The sequence below is a fragment of the Sceloporus occidentalis genome, unplaced genomic scaffold (genome assembly GCF_023333645.1).
Source record: "Sceloporus occidentalis isolate IW3139 unplaced genomic scaffold, rSceOcc1.0.p SCAF_5, whole genome shotgun sequence".
Classification (NCBI taxonomy): Eukaryota; Metazoa; Chordata; class Lepidosauria; order Squamata; family Phrynosomatidae; genus Sceloporus; species Sceloporus occidentalis.
The window spans coordinates 6,799,212-6,817,170 of NW_028316985.1; the positions used below are offsets into that span (position 1 = coordinate 6,799,212).

Sequence of the window (17,959 nt, forward strand, 5' to 3'; positions counted from 1 at the left end):
TGTTAGACTAACTGGACGATAATTGTTGGGATCCTCCATTTTCCTCTTTTTGAAGATGGGGACGACATTTGCCCTCCTCCAGTCTGCTGGGACTTCTGTTCTCCAGGAGTTCTCAAAGATTATTGCCAATAGTTCCAATATTACATTAGCCAGTTCTTTTAATATTCTTGGATGTAGTTCATCTGGTCCTGGAAATTTATATTCATTTAGATTAACAAGGTATTCCTGTACTATCGCTTTACTTATTCTGTGCTGAAATTCTGTCCTCTCCTCCATTATCCTCAGGTTGAGCACCCTTTTCCTTTTCTGAGAAGACTGAAACAAAGAAGGTGTTGAGTAATTCTGCCTTTTCTCTGTCTCCTGTTAGCATTTTGCCGTCTTCTCCACACAGTGGCCCTACCGTTTACTTCTTCTTCCTTTTGCTGAAGACATACCCAAACAAGTCATTTTTGTTGTTCTTAACCTCTCTAGCAAGCCTGAGTTCATTCTGTGTGTTAGCTTTTCTGACTTTACCCCTACATGTGCTTGATATTTGTTTGAATTCTTCTTCGGTGATTTCCCCATTTTTCCATTTCTTATACATGTTCTGTTTAAAACTTAGCTCAGTTGAAAGTTCCTTAGTCATCCATCCTGGTTTCTTGAGACACCTCCCATTTTTCTTCTTCATTGGAACTGTTTCAAACTGAGCCTTCAGTATCTCCCTTTTAAGAAACTCCCATCTGTCTTGAACTTCCTTCTCTTTTAGTATTCTTGACCATGAGATTACCCTCAGTATTTCTCTAAGTTTACTAAAATCAGCTTTCCTAAAGTCTAGAATGTGTGTCTGACTATGCCTGGCTTCTCCTTTCCATTGTATAACAAACTCCAGAAGAACATGGTCACGTCCACCTAAGGATCCCACTCCTTGCACTCCATTAACTAGGTCATCCCTGTTGGTTAGGATCAGATCCAAAACAACTGATCCCCTTGTTGCCTCTTCCACCTTTTGGACAATGAAACTGTCTCCAAGGCCAGTGAGGAATTTGCTAGACCTTGAGGATCTGGCTGAGTTTGACTTCCAGCAAATATCAGGATAGTTGAAGTCACCCATCACTACTACATCTCTCCTTCCTGAGTGTGTAGTCATCTGTTGTAGAAAGACATCATCCAATTCCTCCATCTGACTCGGGGGTCTGTAGCAGACTCCCACAATGACATCCCTGTTGTTTCCCTCCCCTTCAATTTTTATCCAGATGCTCTCCACCTGGCTTCCAGGATTGATGTCCCGGATCTCTTCACTGGTGTAAATGTCCCTGGCATATAATGCTATTCCTCCTCCTTTCCTGTTTGGCCTATTTCTCTTGAAAATGTTATACCCTTGTATTCTTACATTCCAATCATGAGACTCATCCCACCAGGTTTCAGTAATGCCCATTATATCATATTTGCTTTGTTGTGCTAGGAGTTGAAGTTCATCTTGCTGATTCCCCATGCTCTGTGCTTTAGTGTAGAGACATCTTAGACCATGTGTCCCCTTTAGTTGCTGCCTGTGCAGGGGTTTTTTTGCCTCCCACTTTTGGGTCCTTGCACTGTTTGTCTTGTTCCCTCTATGACAGTTTGACTATTTTCTCCAGCCCTTTTGCCTTCCAGAATACTTTCTCCCTCCCCCACATAACTCAGTTTAAAGCCCTCCTGATCAAATTTTTGAGACTGTTAGCAAAAACATTTTTGCCAACTGGCATGAGATGCAACCCATCCCTTGCCAGAAGTCCCTCAAATCATTCTAGGCGGCACCATATGCGGAGCCAGTTATTCACCTCTGTTATGTTCCTCTCCCTTCCTGGACCATGCCCTTCGACTGGGAGAAGAGATGACATGACAACCTGTGCATCCATCTCTTTCAACTCCCTACCCAAAGCCTCATAATCCCTTATGATATTCTGAAAGCTGTGCCTTGCAGTGTCATTGGTTCCCACATGAACCAAAAGAAAGGGGTAATGGTCAGTAGGCTTGACAAGTCTTGTCAGCCTCTCTGTCACATCACAGATCTTTGCTCCAGGGAGCTATCTCCTGAGACACCTTGTCAGGCCCACAAACCACTGGTTCAGTACCTCTCAGCAAGGAGTCCCCCACAACCACCACACGTCTCCTCCGAGGCTTAGGAGCAGCTGTTCCCTTTGGTGGAACTCTAAGGTTCCCCTGCTCTCTCCCTGAAGTCTGTCCCTGCTGCCCTTCCTCATCATCCTTGATAAGAGAGAGAGATTCAAATCGATTCTGTAGCTGCAAACTCACAGAATGTTCCCTGTTTTCCCTACTTCTGCTTGTGACATTCCTCCAATCATCTACTTCTGTTGTATGTGAAATGACTTTCTCCTCCCCATCAACCTCCTCTGTGTGTTTTCCATCCAAGATCCTTTAGTCTGTTCTATCAAAGGAAATCTCTTGCTCCCTAGGATGCTGAAGTGTAGCTACCTGGGCCTCCAGCTGCTATTTTCTCTTCTAAGAGGCTACCAACTTGCACTTAGTGCAGGTGAAGTTCCCTACATCCCTAGGCAAGAAGACAAACATCCCACAAGTTTTGCAGGTGACTACAGCAGGTCTTTCAGTGTCTTAAGGAGGCACTGAAACAAGATTGTGGGCTTCTCCTGCTAAACACAAGTGTAAAGATTCCCTGCTGGCTTGGCCTTTGTCCCCAAGCTCTGTTAAAGAGCTCAATCAACTAGGACTATAGTTATGTAGAAAGCTCCTGGCTACTAGCTCCTTCCAGAGGCAAGTCTCTGACTCACTTCCTCTAAATACAAGTCCCCACAAGCCCCTTAAGGAAAAAAGTTTAAAGAAAATTGAAAATTTAAAGGACCCCCTCTCCAACACTCTTCCCAGGCCACCTTCTCCTCTGTACTTTAAAACCTCCTTGACTATAAAAAAAAAAAAAATAGAAGGAAACCCCCAGCAAAATGAACACAGAGAACTAGCCTTCCCTTTTTGCAAGAGAATGGTCTGGAAATCCTCTGCTAGGAGCTATTTAGAATTAGGCTTCTAGCTCCTCTTCTCAGTGGCCCACAGAAATGGGTCACAATTTGAAACGTTTGAAAACTCACACCAGCAAAATAACACAGAGAACTAGCCTTTCCCTTTTTCAAATTAAGCTCAGCTATGGAAACCCACTGGGTGACCTTGGGCAAGTCACACTCTCTCAGCCTCGGAAGAAGGCAATGCCAAGCCTCCACTGAACAAATCTTGCAAGAAAACCCTATGATAGGTGCCTTAGGATCATCATAATTTGGAAATGACTTGAAAACACACACACACACACCACAACAACAACAACAACAACAACAACAAATCTGCTGGTAAATCCCAAACATCAACTAGTAAAATAAAAACATATGTGTGGACTGCAATTCATAAGATATGCTTTGAAATTTTAGAGGAAACATAACACTATGATATTTAGAGAAGAACTTTGGGTCAATTGCTGTCTCAGCCTAACCTCTTCCAAAAAGATACGGCACGAAAAAGGGAAGATCGATCTACAATGCCCCAAGCAATTTGAAGAAAAGTTGAGGAAAACATATAGGGCAATCATAGGCAATCAAGATATTTTTGATTGCCCTTGAAAAGTCAGCCACTGAGATATACATAAAGATTCCTTTGATTAAATTACTGCTCTTATTTCAAAAGCCTGTGGCATAACACCCCACTCCCTCAGCAACAAAGAACTATACATCATATGACAGATACATGAGTGGCTGAGATACAAATAAAAGTTAGTTCCTGCCAAAAGCAACTAGAATTTACCCATGACTGTTAGAGGAGGGCAACCCTGGGAAGTTCATCATAAATCTGGAAAGATGCTGCCTCAATGTGCACATGATTTCAATACACAATTTGGCCTCAATGCAACATGTGCAGAAGGGTTCAATAACGTTTATCACACAATTTGGTGAGAAGACAGCAAGCCATAATCCGACAAGGAAGCAATTATTCTGCTGACATGAAGATTCCAATCATTTTGAATAAAGCTTTGCTGTTGCACCCAAGGGAAAGGCCACCAGCTCTGCTCAACCTGGCAAAGTTCCCAGTTCCAGTGGTTAGTGTCTTCCAAAATGGAAGCTTAAAATGACATTAAGCAATGTGCTTTAAGACCTATCTATAGATTAACAATGAACAATGTTGTTAAAATAGCCCCGAGGAATACATTTTCCAAGCGCCTTTGGGTGAACTCAGGGGTTCCTCAGAGGTTTGTTCATAAGATCAGTAATGATGGATAGGATTTCCTGAAAGAGAGCTTACCTGAACTTTTCCTGCAGTGCACAGTGGTGGTAACCTCAGTTTATGCAGCACAGTTTATGAGGCCCAGCAGCAGCACTCTGCTGTGTGGTCATCCTAAGGATACTTACACCAAACAATTTGTCAAAGATGCACAGAGTTGCATTCCAGGAAAAGGTCTGGAAATGAGGCCTTATGAGGAGAAACTTAGAGAGCTGGGTATGTTCAGCCTGGAGAAAAGAAGGTGAAGAGGTGATATGATAGCCCTGTTTAAATATGTGAAGGGTGTCACACTGAGGATGCAGCAAGCTTGTTTTCTGCTGCTCCAAAGACTAGGACTCAGAGCAATAAATACAAACTACAGGAAAAGAGATTCCACCTCAACATTAGGAAGAACTTCCTGACAGTAAGAGATGTGACAGTGGAACACACTCCCTTGAAATATGGATGAGTCTCTTTCTTTGGATATTTTCCAACAGAGGCTGGATGGCCATCTGTGGAGGATGCTTTGATTGTGAGTTCCTGCATGGCAAGGGGTTGGACTGCATGGCCCCTAGGGTCTCTTCCTACTCTACGATTCTTTGAAAGGTAAGAAACAAGGAGTTTCCTTGGCAGACACATCCTTAGCAGACAATATGGAAACTGCATGTGACATTACATATCCAGAGATCTGATTACAATGGCAATATAAATCAGGCAACTTTGATATCCCATTTGCCTGATTTATATTGTCATTGTACTAGGATCATCTAGAAAAGCTCTTTTCACTGTCTACCACCTACTCAGGATTGTCTTGGTGGTTGCTCCCAGACTTCTGAAGTCCCTTCCTAGAGAGGCCAGGATGGGTCTTGCCCTTGCTCCCTCCCATCAGCAAGTCAAAATATTTTTATGCTGTCAGCTTTTTAGAAATTGACTGAGGTGGGGCTTTAATGCTGTGCAGTGCTGTTTTTAAGGACTCAATATAGTCTTTTAATGAATTTTAATGTTTTTAATGTTTAATTGTTTTTAACTTCATAAAATATTTAATCATTTTAAATACCTTTTATAGTAATACTTATATTTATGCCTTTATATAGTTTTTAATCTATATTGTTTTAAAATATATTGCTAGCTGCCTTCAGTGCCATTTACTGGGGGGAAAGCAGGATATAAATGAATAAAATAATACTGTAATAATAATATCCAGCCAAAAGTCAGATGGTTTCTACAAGTTACCAGAAATTGGGAGTCTCAATTCTAGGCTATCATGAGATGCTTCAAGATTTTTACTAGGTAGAGATTATGGTAGACAACACCATAATACTAGCAGAGAACCTCACAAACCTGGAACAACAACTAAGGAAGATCAAACAAGAAAGTACAAAGGCAGGTTTACTGTTGAACATAAAGAAAACAAAAATAATGACCACAGAGAACTTACACACACACTCAAACTAGACAATGAGGAAACGGAAATAGTAAAAGAGTTCTCGTATCTGGGATTAAACACTGATTGGAACGGGGACTGCAGCCAGGAAATCAGAAGAAGTTTTAAGAATGGAGAGGGAGACTCTGAAAAAACTAGAAAAGGACTTAAAATGCAAAGACATACAACTCAGCACAAAAGTCAAAATCATACAGACATTATATTCCCTATTACCATGTATGGATTCGAGAACTGGACAGTCAAAGAAGATAGGAGGAAAATCAACTCATTTGAGATGTGGTGCTGGAGAAGAGTGCTGACGATCCCATGGACAGCCAAAAGGACAAACAAATGGGTCCCAGATCAGATCAAGCCTGAAATATTCCTAGAAGCCAAGATAACAAGACTTACTGTCATACTTTAGACACATCATGAGAAGAAATGAATTGTTGGAAAAGACAATGATGTTAGGAAAGGTAGAAGGAAGTAGAAAGAGAGGAAGGCCACATACTAGATGGATGGCCTTAATTAGAGAGCCCACAAATATGAGTTTGCAGGAGCTGGGCAGAGCAATAGAGGACAGGGAAGACAGGAGATGTCTCATCCATAGGGTCGCCATCGGTCAAGATTGACAGGAAGGCAGTTAACAACAAAGAGATTAAGTGTAATGGGATCTTCTCTTCCTCTGGCCATCTCCCTTACAAATGTAAGTAGTTCAAGTGTCAAGGTCTCCAAAAGCAGCCTGGGAATGTCATTTTGCAATATTTTATTCCTATTAGAGCTTCAGAACTCAAGTGAGCATTCCCAAGATTTCAGAGTAAAAGGTAGTACAGAAAAATCTTAAAGATCCATCACATAATATATGTGTGCAACCGAAACCACATGCAATGTGTTTCATACATGCTTTTATTTACAAGCCACAGAATATCCTGTTGCCAACTTCTCAGTCTATTCCTATAATTTTAAAGGACAGAATTTAACATAATAATAGCTAATACAGGCAGCTAGCTCTGTGTGAATGGCAGCAGAAACTTGGCTATGGTACAAGTCAGTCTGGAAAGAATGCCACATGCTCTGGAACGTAATCCAGACAAGGAAAGCCTCCACTATTGCATGCAAGAGCAGTAAACAGACACTAGCCTTGCCCTCTTCAGAGATGAACTACCTGGTACAATACTTACAACTTTTAGGAAACCCCAGGCAGATGAATGCCAGTAGTGGACCCCTTTGGTATGGTTTATTTTTGCTTGATGAGTGTGCATAGGTAGAAGATAAAAAGAAGCCCACATAGAGTTATTACCAGGCTGCTTTTAGCATGCCTCCAACACAGAAGACACTTCTCACAAACAGTGAAGTTCCTGATAGACCTGCCATGCTACTCTAAAATGCTGATTTATGCTGGTACTGGTAAAACAGACATCTGGGCTAAATTAAGAATAGATATTTCTTATATGTTATTAATGCTGCCGAGAGTTAACAATGCTCAAGGATTAACCCTTGAATGCCTGTTTCACAGAAGCTTGTTAAAGCTGTATAAATTTCACACTGATGAGAATGCATTCTGTCATGTGCAATTGTCTAAATTATATCATTAAGAGGAGTATGAATATACAAGGGACAGAATTCTGTACAAGTAAAAGCCTTTAGGAAATGTCTGTAGAGTACCTTAGCAGACACTATGGGAAACTATTAAATTATGAAGGAACATGATGATGACAGTGATGATACTTTTGATGAATGAAAGATTGTTTTAAATGGTTTAGAAGGATGATGCTCTTACATCTGTTGATTATTACTAAGCCTATTGAAGAGAGGAAAAGAAATAAAGGTTCAATCCTTACAAAAGTCCCTATGAAGGTATAAATATCTAGATGGCCATGCAATATGATGTAATGATGCTTTGCATGCAATGTAATGTATAAGAGCCCAGACATGCTATAACTATTTTTCTCCCAAAAAAGAATGTACATGTATGTATGTTATTGTTGTGTGCCTTCAAGTTGTTTCCAACTTATGACAACCCCTAAGGTGAACCTATCACGGGGATTTCTTGGCAAGATTTGTGCAGAGACGATTTGCCTACCTCTGAGGCTGAAAGAGTGTGAATTGCCCAAGGCCACTCAAGGGGTTTCCATGTCTGGGCAGGGATTCAAATTCTGGTCCAGTGCTCAAACCAGTGCACCACATTGGCTCTCTCATCTATGAGTACTTACAATAGATTGCCTAAAGATTACCAAAAGAGCCTATACATTTCCCATAGAAATATCCTGAAATTCCAAGACTTAAAAATGATTGACTGGAGTCTTGATGGCCTGTCTGGTTTAGTCACTATCATGAGGTGGACACACTGGTGACCTAAAGTTGCTAATGGGGCTCCAGACAGAATCCAGAATCAGCTGACAAGTGGCAAGAGCTGTCAGTCCCTCAGCATTCCAATAGATAGGGGTGGGGAACCATGCCTCTTTCACCTTTCCTTGCAACTAAAGCAGGAGTGAGCAACTTCCAGGACTAGAGAGCCACATCAGCACTACAGGACTCCACAGGTTCTCCGTACCCTCATCCATGTAACCAAAAATTCTCAAAAAGGCAATTTTGAAAAGCAAAAGGCCTATAGATCTCCTGAAAGCCTCTAGGGGACAGAAGTGGTTATCTTGCTCCATTTTAGTGTTCCTTTACCTGTTTTAAATCCACATAGAGTTTTTTCAAAACCAGAAAGTACTCACACAAATCCTAAACTGGTCCAAGGTGGGATAACAAGTAAAATGGTCAATAATCCATAGCTGTTATTGGCTATTTTTGTTTTTGAAAGTCACCAGGAAAAAAAAAATAAAGTACAGAGCCCTTGGGAGGCTTATATGCCAGTCACTCTCTGCCCATCCCTGAATAAAACAGCACGAGAAATGGCCTTCTGCAACAAAATCAATTCCACAAGCTGAGAAACAAAATGCAATTGGAACAATCCCTCCTACTGGGCCAGCTGGCCTTGAAATTAAAAGCAAGCTTCAGAGTTGAATAGATCTTTTTTCTTTAGACATTAAAAATGTCTCTTCTCTGGCCACTTGCTCAAAAGAAATTTGCCTATGGTTAAATAGCTAGTGAAAAAGGACATTTCCATCATCTTAATACTTTAGACCTGAGAGCAGAGAAGCAGAGGAACGGAGAAGGAACGGCAGCTTATGAGCCATGTTCTCACCGCAGCCCACACACCACACGTAGACAGCTCACAAGCTGTGCTGTGAATGTCACAGACTTGGAACGTTTTCAGATCCACAGAAATCAAGTGGGCATCAACAAGATCGAGTTGGTATTTTCATACTTGGGTAAAACCTTTCTCTGTACCTTGAACTGACAGAACTCTACTGCAGAATCATAGATTTCATCAATATTTTAGAACTTTCTTTTCTTTTGAAGGCCTCTGCTAGTTCTCCACCCAAACGCAAATTGTAGATTCATCTTTAGTCTTGCCAGAAGAGACCAAAAGACCCATCTGTGCCTAGCATTCCAGTTTCAACAGCAGCTAGGCAGATGCTTCTGGGAAGCCTGGGAGCAGGGTATGAAGGTTGCAGTCACCCACCTCCGAAGCCACCATTTCTCCCCAACATCTGGCATTCAGATGCTGCCTCTGAACATGGAAGGCTACATTTTGACTGAAAAGCAAGCGGAAGATTCTATGGCACAGTGTTACTAAGCCATATTGTGCCATACACTTTGTACATTCGGACATGATAATGTCCGATGACTCAAAAGCAGATTATGTCCAACTGCCACTGCCCTGGCCTCAGAGAGAGAAAAGAATTGGCAGTATCTGCTGAGCATGATCCCCTTCTTCACTGCCTTTCCCTTCTCCTTTTGTCATGTATTGTAAGCACAGGGCAGTGAACTGTCTAATTAACAATTTGTAAGGCCAGAGCAGGGTATGAATACTCTAAATAAAAGAATGAATGTTCATACAAGTTGGAGGAGTGGAGAATCATTACCATCGTCTATAGCACGTAGCTAGAGACCAAAATTACTCCCTAAACGCTAATGCTTTCTCCTGAATCTGCTTCTGTGTATGTCCTCATGCCCCATTGTTAAGAAAAAAAACTTTCAATGGGTGAAAGAAGAGGTCAGGTTCTAAAATGACAAGAATAACAAGGACCAACATGCCTAAGAAAATAATAGCATTAATACAAACTGAATTAACTGGTGTGGCAATTCATCTGCCTTGCAGACACTTGTAACACAAAACAGATACAAGTGGGACATAAGCTCAGGTTAGGGGAAAAAACTGCCAGCTAATACATAACAGGCAGGGCCACACAACGCTTGTAAGGCAAGTCTTTGTTTTATTAAAACAAATCCAATTCCCTTAATCCAGAGAGCGCTGCTGGGCACAACCTCACAAAGGTTCCAAGATGGATATCCATTTGAAAACATTTCTATCACCTACCTAGCCAGCATCAACCAAGGGGGTTCAAAATCTGTGACTTCATGTGTCTGTCATATTATTTTACACTAAAATGAGGCCTTACAAAGGCAAAATATTTTACAAGCACCATTTAGAAAAGTATTTAGCACTAGTATTTATATAGCACTTTTTCTCCAAATGCTTCACACACATTACGAAGTGTGGGTGTGGAGATGATGTGACAAGTTAAGTTTTAACTGTTGGGAGACAAAGCAAGGATGTTACCTGAAGCCAAGGTTAGTAGATAACCATATAAATGAATATGGGGTTAGTATGGGAGCCAAAAAGGAGATGTGATGAACTGGCCAAGAGAGCCCCCATGAGGCTGGGAGGTTAGCTAGTGTTATACTGTAATTTGCATAGTGTGCCGGAAAACCATAGATGCTCAAGTCTCATTATATAGTGGCATAGTAAAATGGTGTCCCATTTATGAAATGGCAAAATCAAGTTGGCTTTTCAGTGTGTGTGTGTATGTGTTTGCCCAATTAACAATTTGTAATCCGCTCTGATAGCCTTTTGGCTGAAGAGCAGGGTATAAGTAAATTATTATTGTTGTTGTTGTTGTTGTTGTTGTGTCCAATTCCTGCCTTTTGGCCCACCATCAGATCTATGGGAGTCAAGAACAACCCAAATATGAACAGAGGTTTTTCAGAGGTCTGGGCACAGACAGGGGAAGTGTGACCCTGTTAGTGCTCTTGGACATCTCAGCGGCTTTCGATACCATCGACCATGGTATCCTTCTGGAGCGCCTGAGGGAGTTGGGCATAGGGGGCACTGTGCTCCAGTGGCTCCGATCCTACCTCTCAGGCAGGTTCCAGATGGTGAGGCTGGGGGACAGTTGCTCTTCTAGAAAAGAGATGACATTTGGCATCCCTCAAGGCGCCATTCTGTCCCCCATGCTATTTAACATTTACATGAAACCATTGGGAGAGATCATCCGGAGACATGGGGCAAGGGGTTATCAGTACGCTGATGACACCCAAATATGCTTCTCTATGTCCCTGACTGCTACAGTGACTAAGGATTACTTCTCCCCTCTGAACTCCTGCCTTGAGTCAGTAATGGGCTGGATGAGGAAAAACAAACTCAAGCTGAATCCAGAGAAAACGGAGGTACTTGCCATAGGTTCCTTAGGTCCAGGAAGGGATATTTGTCCACCTCTCCTTGATGGGGTCACACTTCCCCTGAAGGATGGAGTTTGCAGTTTGGGAGTACTTCTGGATCCGTCTCTGGGTTTGTCATCTCAAGTGGATGTGACGGCCAGAAGTGCTTGGTACCAACTTCGGTTGATACGCCAACTGCGACCCTACCTCAACCGAAAGGACTTTGAAGCTGTAGTGCATGCTCCGGTAATCACCCGTCTTGACTTCTGCAATGCGCTCTACATGGGGCTACCCTTGTATTATGTTCGGAAGCTTCAATTAGTGCAAAATGCGGCAGCCAGGTGTGGGCGGGGCTGGCATAGCAGGTTCCATCTTGCAAGGAAACAGACTCCTCCCCTTATGTTCTCTCCCACATGTACAACAAACTTACTCAGGCAAGTGTGGTACAACTGTACCTTTAATAAGAAAATAGCTTTGTATCCAGTAGATGATAACCCAAAACATAAAGTCCAGTCTTCAAGTCAGACATCTCCCCATCGTGACATGGCTTGTTTCTCAAAGCTTCTCTTGTAGACTCCACCACTCATCCTCCAAATCCTCCAGGTCTCTGGTTGTCCACTCCCCAGAGCCCACAAAAGCCCAGACTCCCTCCTCTCGAGGGTTCTGTCGCCTCTCCTCCTCTTGGGGCCTTTGCTTTGGCCGTAGGGCCCTTCTTGGAAGAGGCACAGGGACTCTGTCCCTCTCTGGCCTCCTTAAACCCTGTTCTTTCCCTTCCCCGGCCGCTGCTGCCCGACCAACTCTTCTGCATCCATCCTTCCTCCCCGCACGCCTCAACCCTTCTGCTTTTATAATCCTTCCAGCTCCTCCTCCTTCCTCCACTGGCTCCACCTCTGGATTAACTTCCTCCTTCCCCTCAACCTCCACCACCTGGCTGCCCTTAGCCCCTTCAGCTCTCTCCACCTGGGTGAGTACCTCACTACACCAGGTTGGTCACTAGTTCTTTGAGACTTGACCATATAACACCCATTTTGAAAGATCTACACTGGCTCCCAATTAGCTTCCGGGCACAGTACAAGGTGTTGGTCATTACCTTTAAAGCCCTACATGGCTTGGGTCCAGGTTACTTACGGGAACGCATCTCCCTATACAATCTACTCTGCACTCTTAGAACAAGTGGGAAGAACTTGTTGGAGATACCAGCATCCAAACAGGTTTCTACTTCCCTAAAGGCATTCAGCATAGCTACCCCTAGACTTTGGAATGGACTCCCAGAGGAGACCCGCCTTGTTACATCCTTAGAAATCTTTAAGAAGGCGGTAAAGACAGAGCTCTTCCACCGCACTTATCCTCCTGACCTCCTATGAAGATCATTAGTATGGAACGAGACCAGCTGACCCCATGATTGATTGATGTTAATGTTTTTAGATTCTTATGTTTTTATGTTTTGATTTTTTACTGTGGTTTTAATGGTGCAGTAACTAATGCTGCAATACTGTAATTGTAATTTTAACCTTGCTGTGATCCCGCTTTGATCCATTGGGAGAGGCGGGAAGATAGAAATAAAAATTATTATTATTATTATTATTATTATTATTATTATTAACCTCAAAATAGACTAGATATATTTATTTATATTTATTATATGGGAATGGGCAAGTGCAGCCAATTTGGGGGCTAGATTTCTGCCCCAGGACCCTGCAGGAACACACTTCCTGCCAAAAAGCTCAGGAACAAAAACCAAGCACCCAATTCTGGTTTTGAAAAACAGGAGAATTGTTTTTTCATTGAACTGTGTAGGATGGCCCCATTACCTACTGAAATGGTAAACTGCCATTCCTGGTGGCTTTCAAGAGAGTCATTTAAACCCTTTTTCTGACCAGAAAAAAGGGAGCTTGGGACAGCAAAAACGGCCTGGTGGTTTGCATGCTCTATAAAGCAATAAACTGCACCTTCATCCAAAGAGGAATACAAAATAAATAAATAAATAAAATGCTAGACACAATATGGAAAACACACAACAATCAACATTGGGAGGCATAAACCCATATATTTGGCTCTCCATATCCATGGATTCTTTATCCACAGATTCAACCATCCACGGTTTGAAAATACTTATATATTTAGACCCCAGGGATCATAACAATATGTATACACACACACACAAACACACAAAGCAAACATTGCTTTTGCCTTTTTATATAAGGAACCCAAAGGGACACAATTTTATTATGCCACTACAGTTAATGGGACTTCAACATCCATGGAGTTTGGTATCCACAGAGGGTCCTGGAACAAATCCTCAGCAGATAGTAAAGGCCCACTGTACAACAAATACAAAAAAATACAAAAAAGTCCCTAGACACACATATACACAGAAAACTTTAAATCAAAGAAGGATGCATGACAGAAGTTCAACAACAGCAAGTAGAACAGAGAAAAATGACCAGCATTTTCTTATTTTCCAATAATAAAAGAATCTGGAGTCATCTGATGGCAGTTAAATATAACATAGCTAATTTTCATGATGCATACTGAACTCTCAGAAGTTACTGCCATCAAATTTGATCACTACTAACAGAGATGGATTTAAACAGGAAAACATAACTGGATGAGACAATGAACAACAGATGTGCCAAAGGCCAGTAGAAATGTCCACAATGGTTATATAGGAACTATACTGATGTTCATAGCCAGTCTATTGCTGATGAGAGGTTGAATACAAATATCTAGGGTTAGCCTCCAAGATCACCTAGATTGTTGCTGAGAGAAGAGAGATACCACACAACATAGACCTTTTTTATATAGCATGGCTTCTCTTGTGTGTCAGGACAGGCTCTGCAATACCAGGAAAGTTTGCTCTTGACAAAAGACAGATATCATATTTTGCAAACTCTTCCAAAGCTTCTTTAAGAGCATCCCAGGGCAGAGTGCATTACAGTTTCAAAGATTTGAAGCTATCCCAAAAAGAAGAAGAATAAAAAAAAGAAGACTTTTATACCTTTCTGACTCCATTGGCTGCAAAATCAGCCTGAAGAAATGGTGAAATAAAAAAGGCTCATCACAAACATGCAGAGGCGAGAGAGAACTGATAACATGAATGGGATATTTACCTATCTTAATAAATCGACATGGAAACATCTGCTCATCAATTTTATGCTTCAAGGTAAAGGTTTCTTTGTTATAGTCATTCTTTAACCCACTGCAAAGAGAAAAATACAGGTTCATTAAACCTTCCCAATGAATTTTAGTGAGAAATGAGCAGATAACATTTTATATTGTTCTTGGTTCATATACTATGGCATGCTGGGGCAGATTGCTATAATATAAGTATGCCCCCCAACAGAGAACATTTATAGAGGGGAGAAGGGTATCAGGAAACAATTTTTCCTTCAAAATCAATTACCCTTGACTATTACTTTCTTTAACATTCACTGGGAATTAGTTTAGAAGCATTTCTCAGTCTACATATGAATTAGTAATTTTGAATGTAAGAAACAAGAGGAAGGGTTTAGTGCAGTGGTTTCCAACAGAGTGGTCCTCTATTTGTTTTGTACATCAGGTCCCTGAAGCCTCAGCAAACTTGGGCAACTGTCAAGAATTATGAGAGCCATTAAGTCCAAATCATCTAGAGGACCAACGGTTGGGAACCACTGGTTTAGAAAAACAAACAATCCAGCATGGTGTAGTGGTCTGAGTGTTAAATAAATAAATAAAGTTTTTATTTATATCCCGCACCTTCCTTCGATCAGGGCGGCTTACAGTATAAAATTTCAAACAACAATACATACAATAAAATCCAAAATACATCACATATAAACAATAATAAAAAATACAGGCAAAAAAGCCCCAAAGCCCTTCCTCTTGGCCACGAAAGAGGAGGGAGGCCCACAGGATTTTTAATCGGGGAATGCCTGTTGGAACAGGAAGGTCTTCAAATCCTTCCTGAATTGGGCCAGGGTGGTAGTCGAGCGGAGCTCAGTGGGCAGCGTATTCCAAAGGGCTGGGGCAGCAGTGGAAAATGTCCTCCTTGTGGTGGAGGACAATCTAGCCCCAGGCACCTTCAGTAGCTGCTGCCCAGATGTCCTGAGGGTGCGAGGCGGAATGTACGGGGAGAGGTGGTCCTTTAGGTAACCTGGACCCAAGCCATTTAGGGCTTTATAGGTAATAACCAACGCCTTATATTGGGCCCGGAAGCGGATAGGCAACCAATGGAGATCTTTCAATACCGGTGTTATATGGCTGGTCCTGGGAGCACCAGTGACCAGCCGGGCTGCCATGTTCTGAACCATTTGCAGCTTCCGAGTTTGATATAAGGGTTGCCCCATGTAGAGTACATTGCAGAAATCCAATCTCGAGGTTACCAGAGCATGTACAACAGTTTCTAGGTCCCTCTGGGCCAGGTATGGGCGCAGCTGGCGAATCAGCCGAAGCTGATAACAGGTGCTCTTGACCGTCGCATTCACCTGAGCAGTCAGGTGAAGCGACGAGTCAAGAAGCACCCCCAGACTGCGCACGGAGTCCTTCACAGGGAGCGTGACCCCGTTCAGGACAGGTGGAACCACCGCCATTCCTGGCCCCTCCGTTTTCTCTGGATTCAATTTGAGTCGGTTTTCCCTCATCCAGCCCATTACTGACTCCAGGCACGCCACGAGAGGAGAGACCCCATCCCCAGTCACTGCATCAGTCGGAGACATAGAGAAAATGATTTGGGTGTCATCAGCGTACTGATAACCCCGCGCCCCATGTCTCCGGATGATCTCTCCCAGCGGTTTCATGTAAATGTTAAATAGCATGGGAGACAGAATGGCCCCTTGAGGGACCCCGGTTTTAAGGGGCCTCTCGTCGGAGCACACGTCTCCCAGCTGCACCATCTGGGACCTCCCAGAGAGGTAGGACCGGAACCACTGCAGCGCAGTGCCCCCGATTCCCACCTCTGCCAGGCGTCCCAGAAGGATACCATGGTCTATGGTATTGAAAGCCGCTGAGATGTCCAAGAGCACCAACAGGGACACGCTTCCCCTGTCAATGCCCAGACGGAGATCATCGACCAAGGCGACCATGGCTGTCTCAACCCCGTAGCCCGCCCGGAAGCCAGTTTGAAATGGGTCTAGATAATCCGTTTCATCCAAGACCGCCTGAAGCTGGATTGCAACCGCTCTCTCGATCACCTTTCCCAAAAATGGTAGCAGCGAAACAGGCCGATAATTATTATGAACCAGGGTGTTGGACTAGGACTCTGTGAGACCAGGGTTCAAAACCCCACTCAGCCATAGAAACCCACTGGGTGACCTTGGGCAAGTCACACTCTCACAGAGCGAGGCAATGGAAAACCCTCTAGACAAATCTTGCCAAGAAAACTTGACTTGACTTGAAGGCACAAAGTTAATAATAATAATAATAATAATAACAACAACAACAACAACCAAGATCTAACCCAGAACCACCTTTCTGTTGTTAACTGTCCTCGAGTTGGCTTCAACTCATGGCGATCCTGTGAATGAGCCCTTTCCAAGACCCCTTGTCCTCAACCTCTCTGCTCAGGTCCTGCAGACCCAGGCTCATGTCCTCCATCTCTTACAAACCTGCCAACCACTTAGATTCTCTTTGTAAGCCATGTTCTATGAAATGTGGGATAAAAAAAGAAGAGACTAGGGCATCTCATTGGTGGCAGGTTTTACAACACCTGAGCTGTTCACAGCAATATTATTCCTGCAAAGAAAGACACAAAAAACATGCCTAGAGACACTGAAATATCCTTCTTACCTAGATAATAGATCTGTCATGTTTTCTTCATTCATCCCACCAAAAACTTTAAACTTCTTTAGATTACAGACATGGGTCTTCTCATATTTTCCAAATGTTATACTCTGGACTATGGCAGGTCTTTCAAGTTTCAAGATGAGATACTAGAGGGTAAAAGGAAGAATGTAGGTCTCTGGTTTTGTTTTACAGTTGTCAGACAAAAATGTTAAAGCAAAAAACAAAAATTTAAACTTAAAACAACCCAAATATAAATAAATAAACTAAAATAAACTGAATGTTCATTTAATCAGCACGTGTTGAGTATTTATGATAAATTATGTTCTGCACTGATCCCAACAAAGATGAAAATCAAGAGGAGGTCCATTCCAAACACTACAAGGCATGAAATGAGTGTACATAGGCCAAGGAGCAGAATCTAGTGAATTCTGACTCTCTGATAGAAGTACGACACAGTAATTTTTAAACACATTGTGCATATTATAAAAATATAAACCTAAGTATGCATTTACTGCAGATCCTTTCCTGCTAAAAATTATCTGGCTGCTGCAAATTGCAGTTACGGCAATTCAATTGTGAAACTGCAGTAATGCAATATTTTCATTTTACATACTGAGAGCTACCCTGAGTTTTTTAAAACCATGGTTGTATGACTGCCCTTAAAAAAAATCTTTTAAAAGCCTTAAGTGTGTTCCAATACTAATTAGCAACAATAGAGAGGTAGGGAACAAATGCTGGTAAAAAAATAATAATAATGTTTGAATCCTCCACAATCACACACAGGAACAGGTTGTCTTGTAAATGTTTGTTTGGATCTAATTTCTGTACAAAGCACTTAAAATGTTTTTGCTACAAGAGGACTTCCTTGTGATTTACTCTAATATCCAATACTCATATAAAGATCAGTTCACATCATTAACCAAAAGGAATCATAATAGGCCCCACCCCATTATTTGTTTTTACCACTTTCCCATCTTTCTCCCACTGCACACC

At 42.2% G+C, this 17,959-nt stretch overlaps 1 protein-coding gene across 4 annotated transcripts in view; it reads right to left on the minus strand.

Moving 5' to 3' along the window:
• The window catches only part of LOC149311610 (muskelin), a 165,433-nt gene that overhangs the window by 102,603 nt on the left and 44,871 nt on the right, over window positions 1–17,959 (minus strand). For all 4 annotated transcript variants that reach the window (XM_089527467.1, XM_089527469.1, XM_089527466.1 and 1 more), the window contains exons 3-4: window positions 16,970–17,112; window positions 14,317–14,405 (exon numbers count right to left, since the gene is read on the minus strand). In XM_089527467.1, the coding sequence (XP_089383593.1) occupies window positions 14,317–14,405; window positions 16,970–17,112 (232 nt within the window). The remainder of the gene's footprint in view (window positions 1–14,316; window positions 14,406–16,969; window positions 17,113–17,959) is intronic.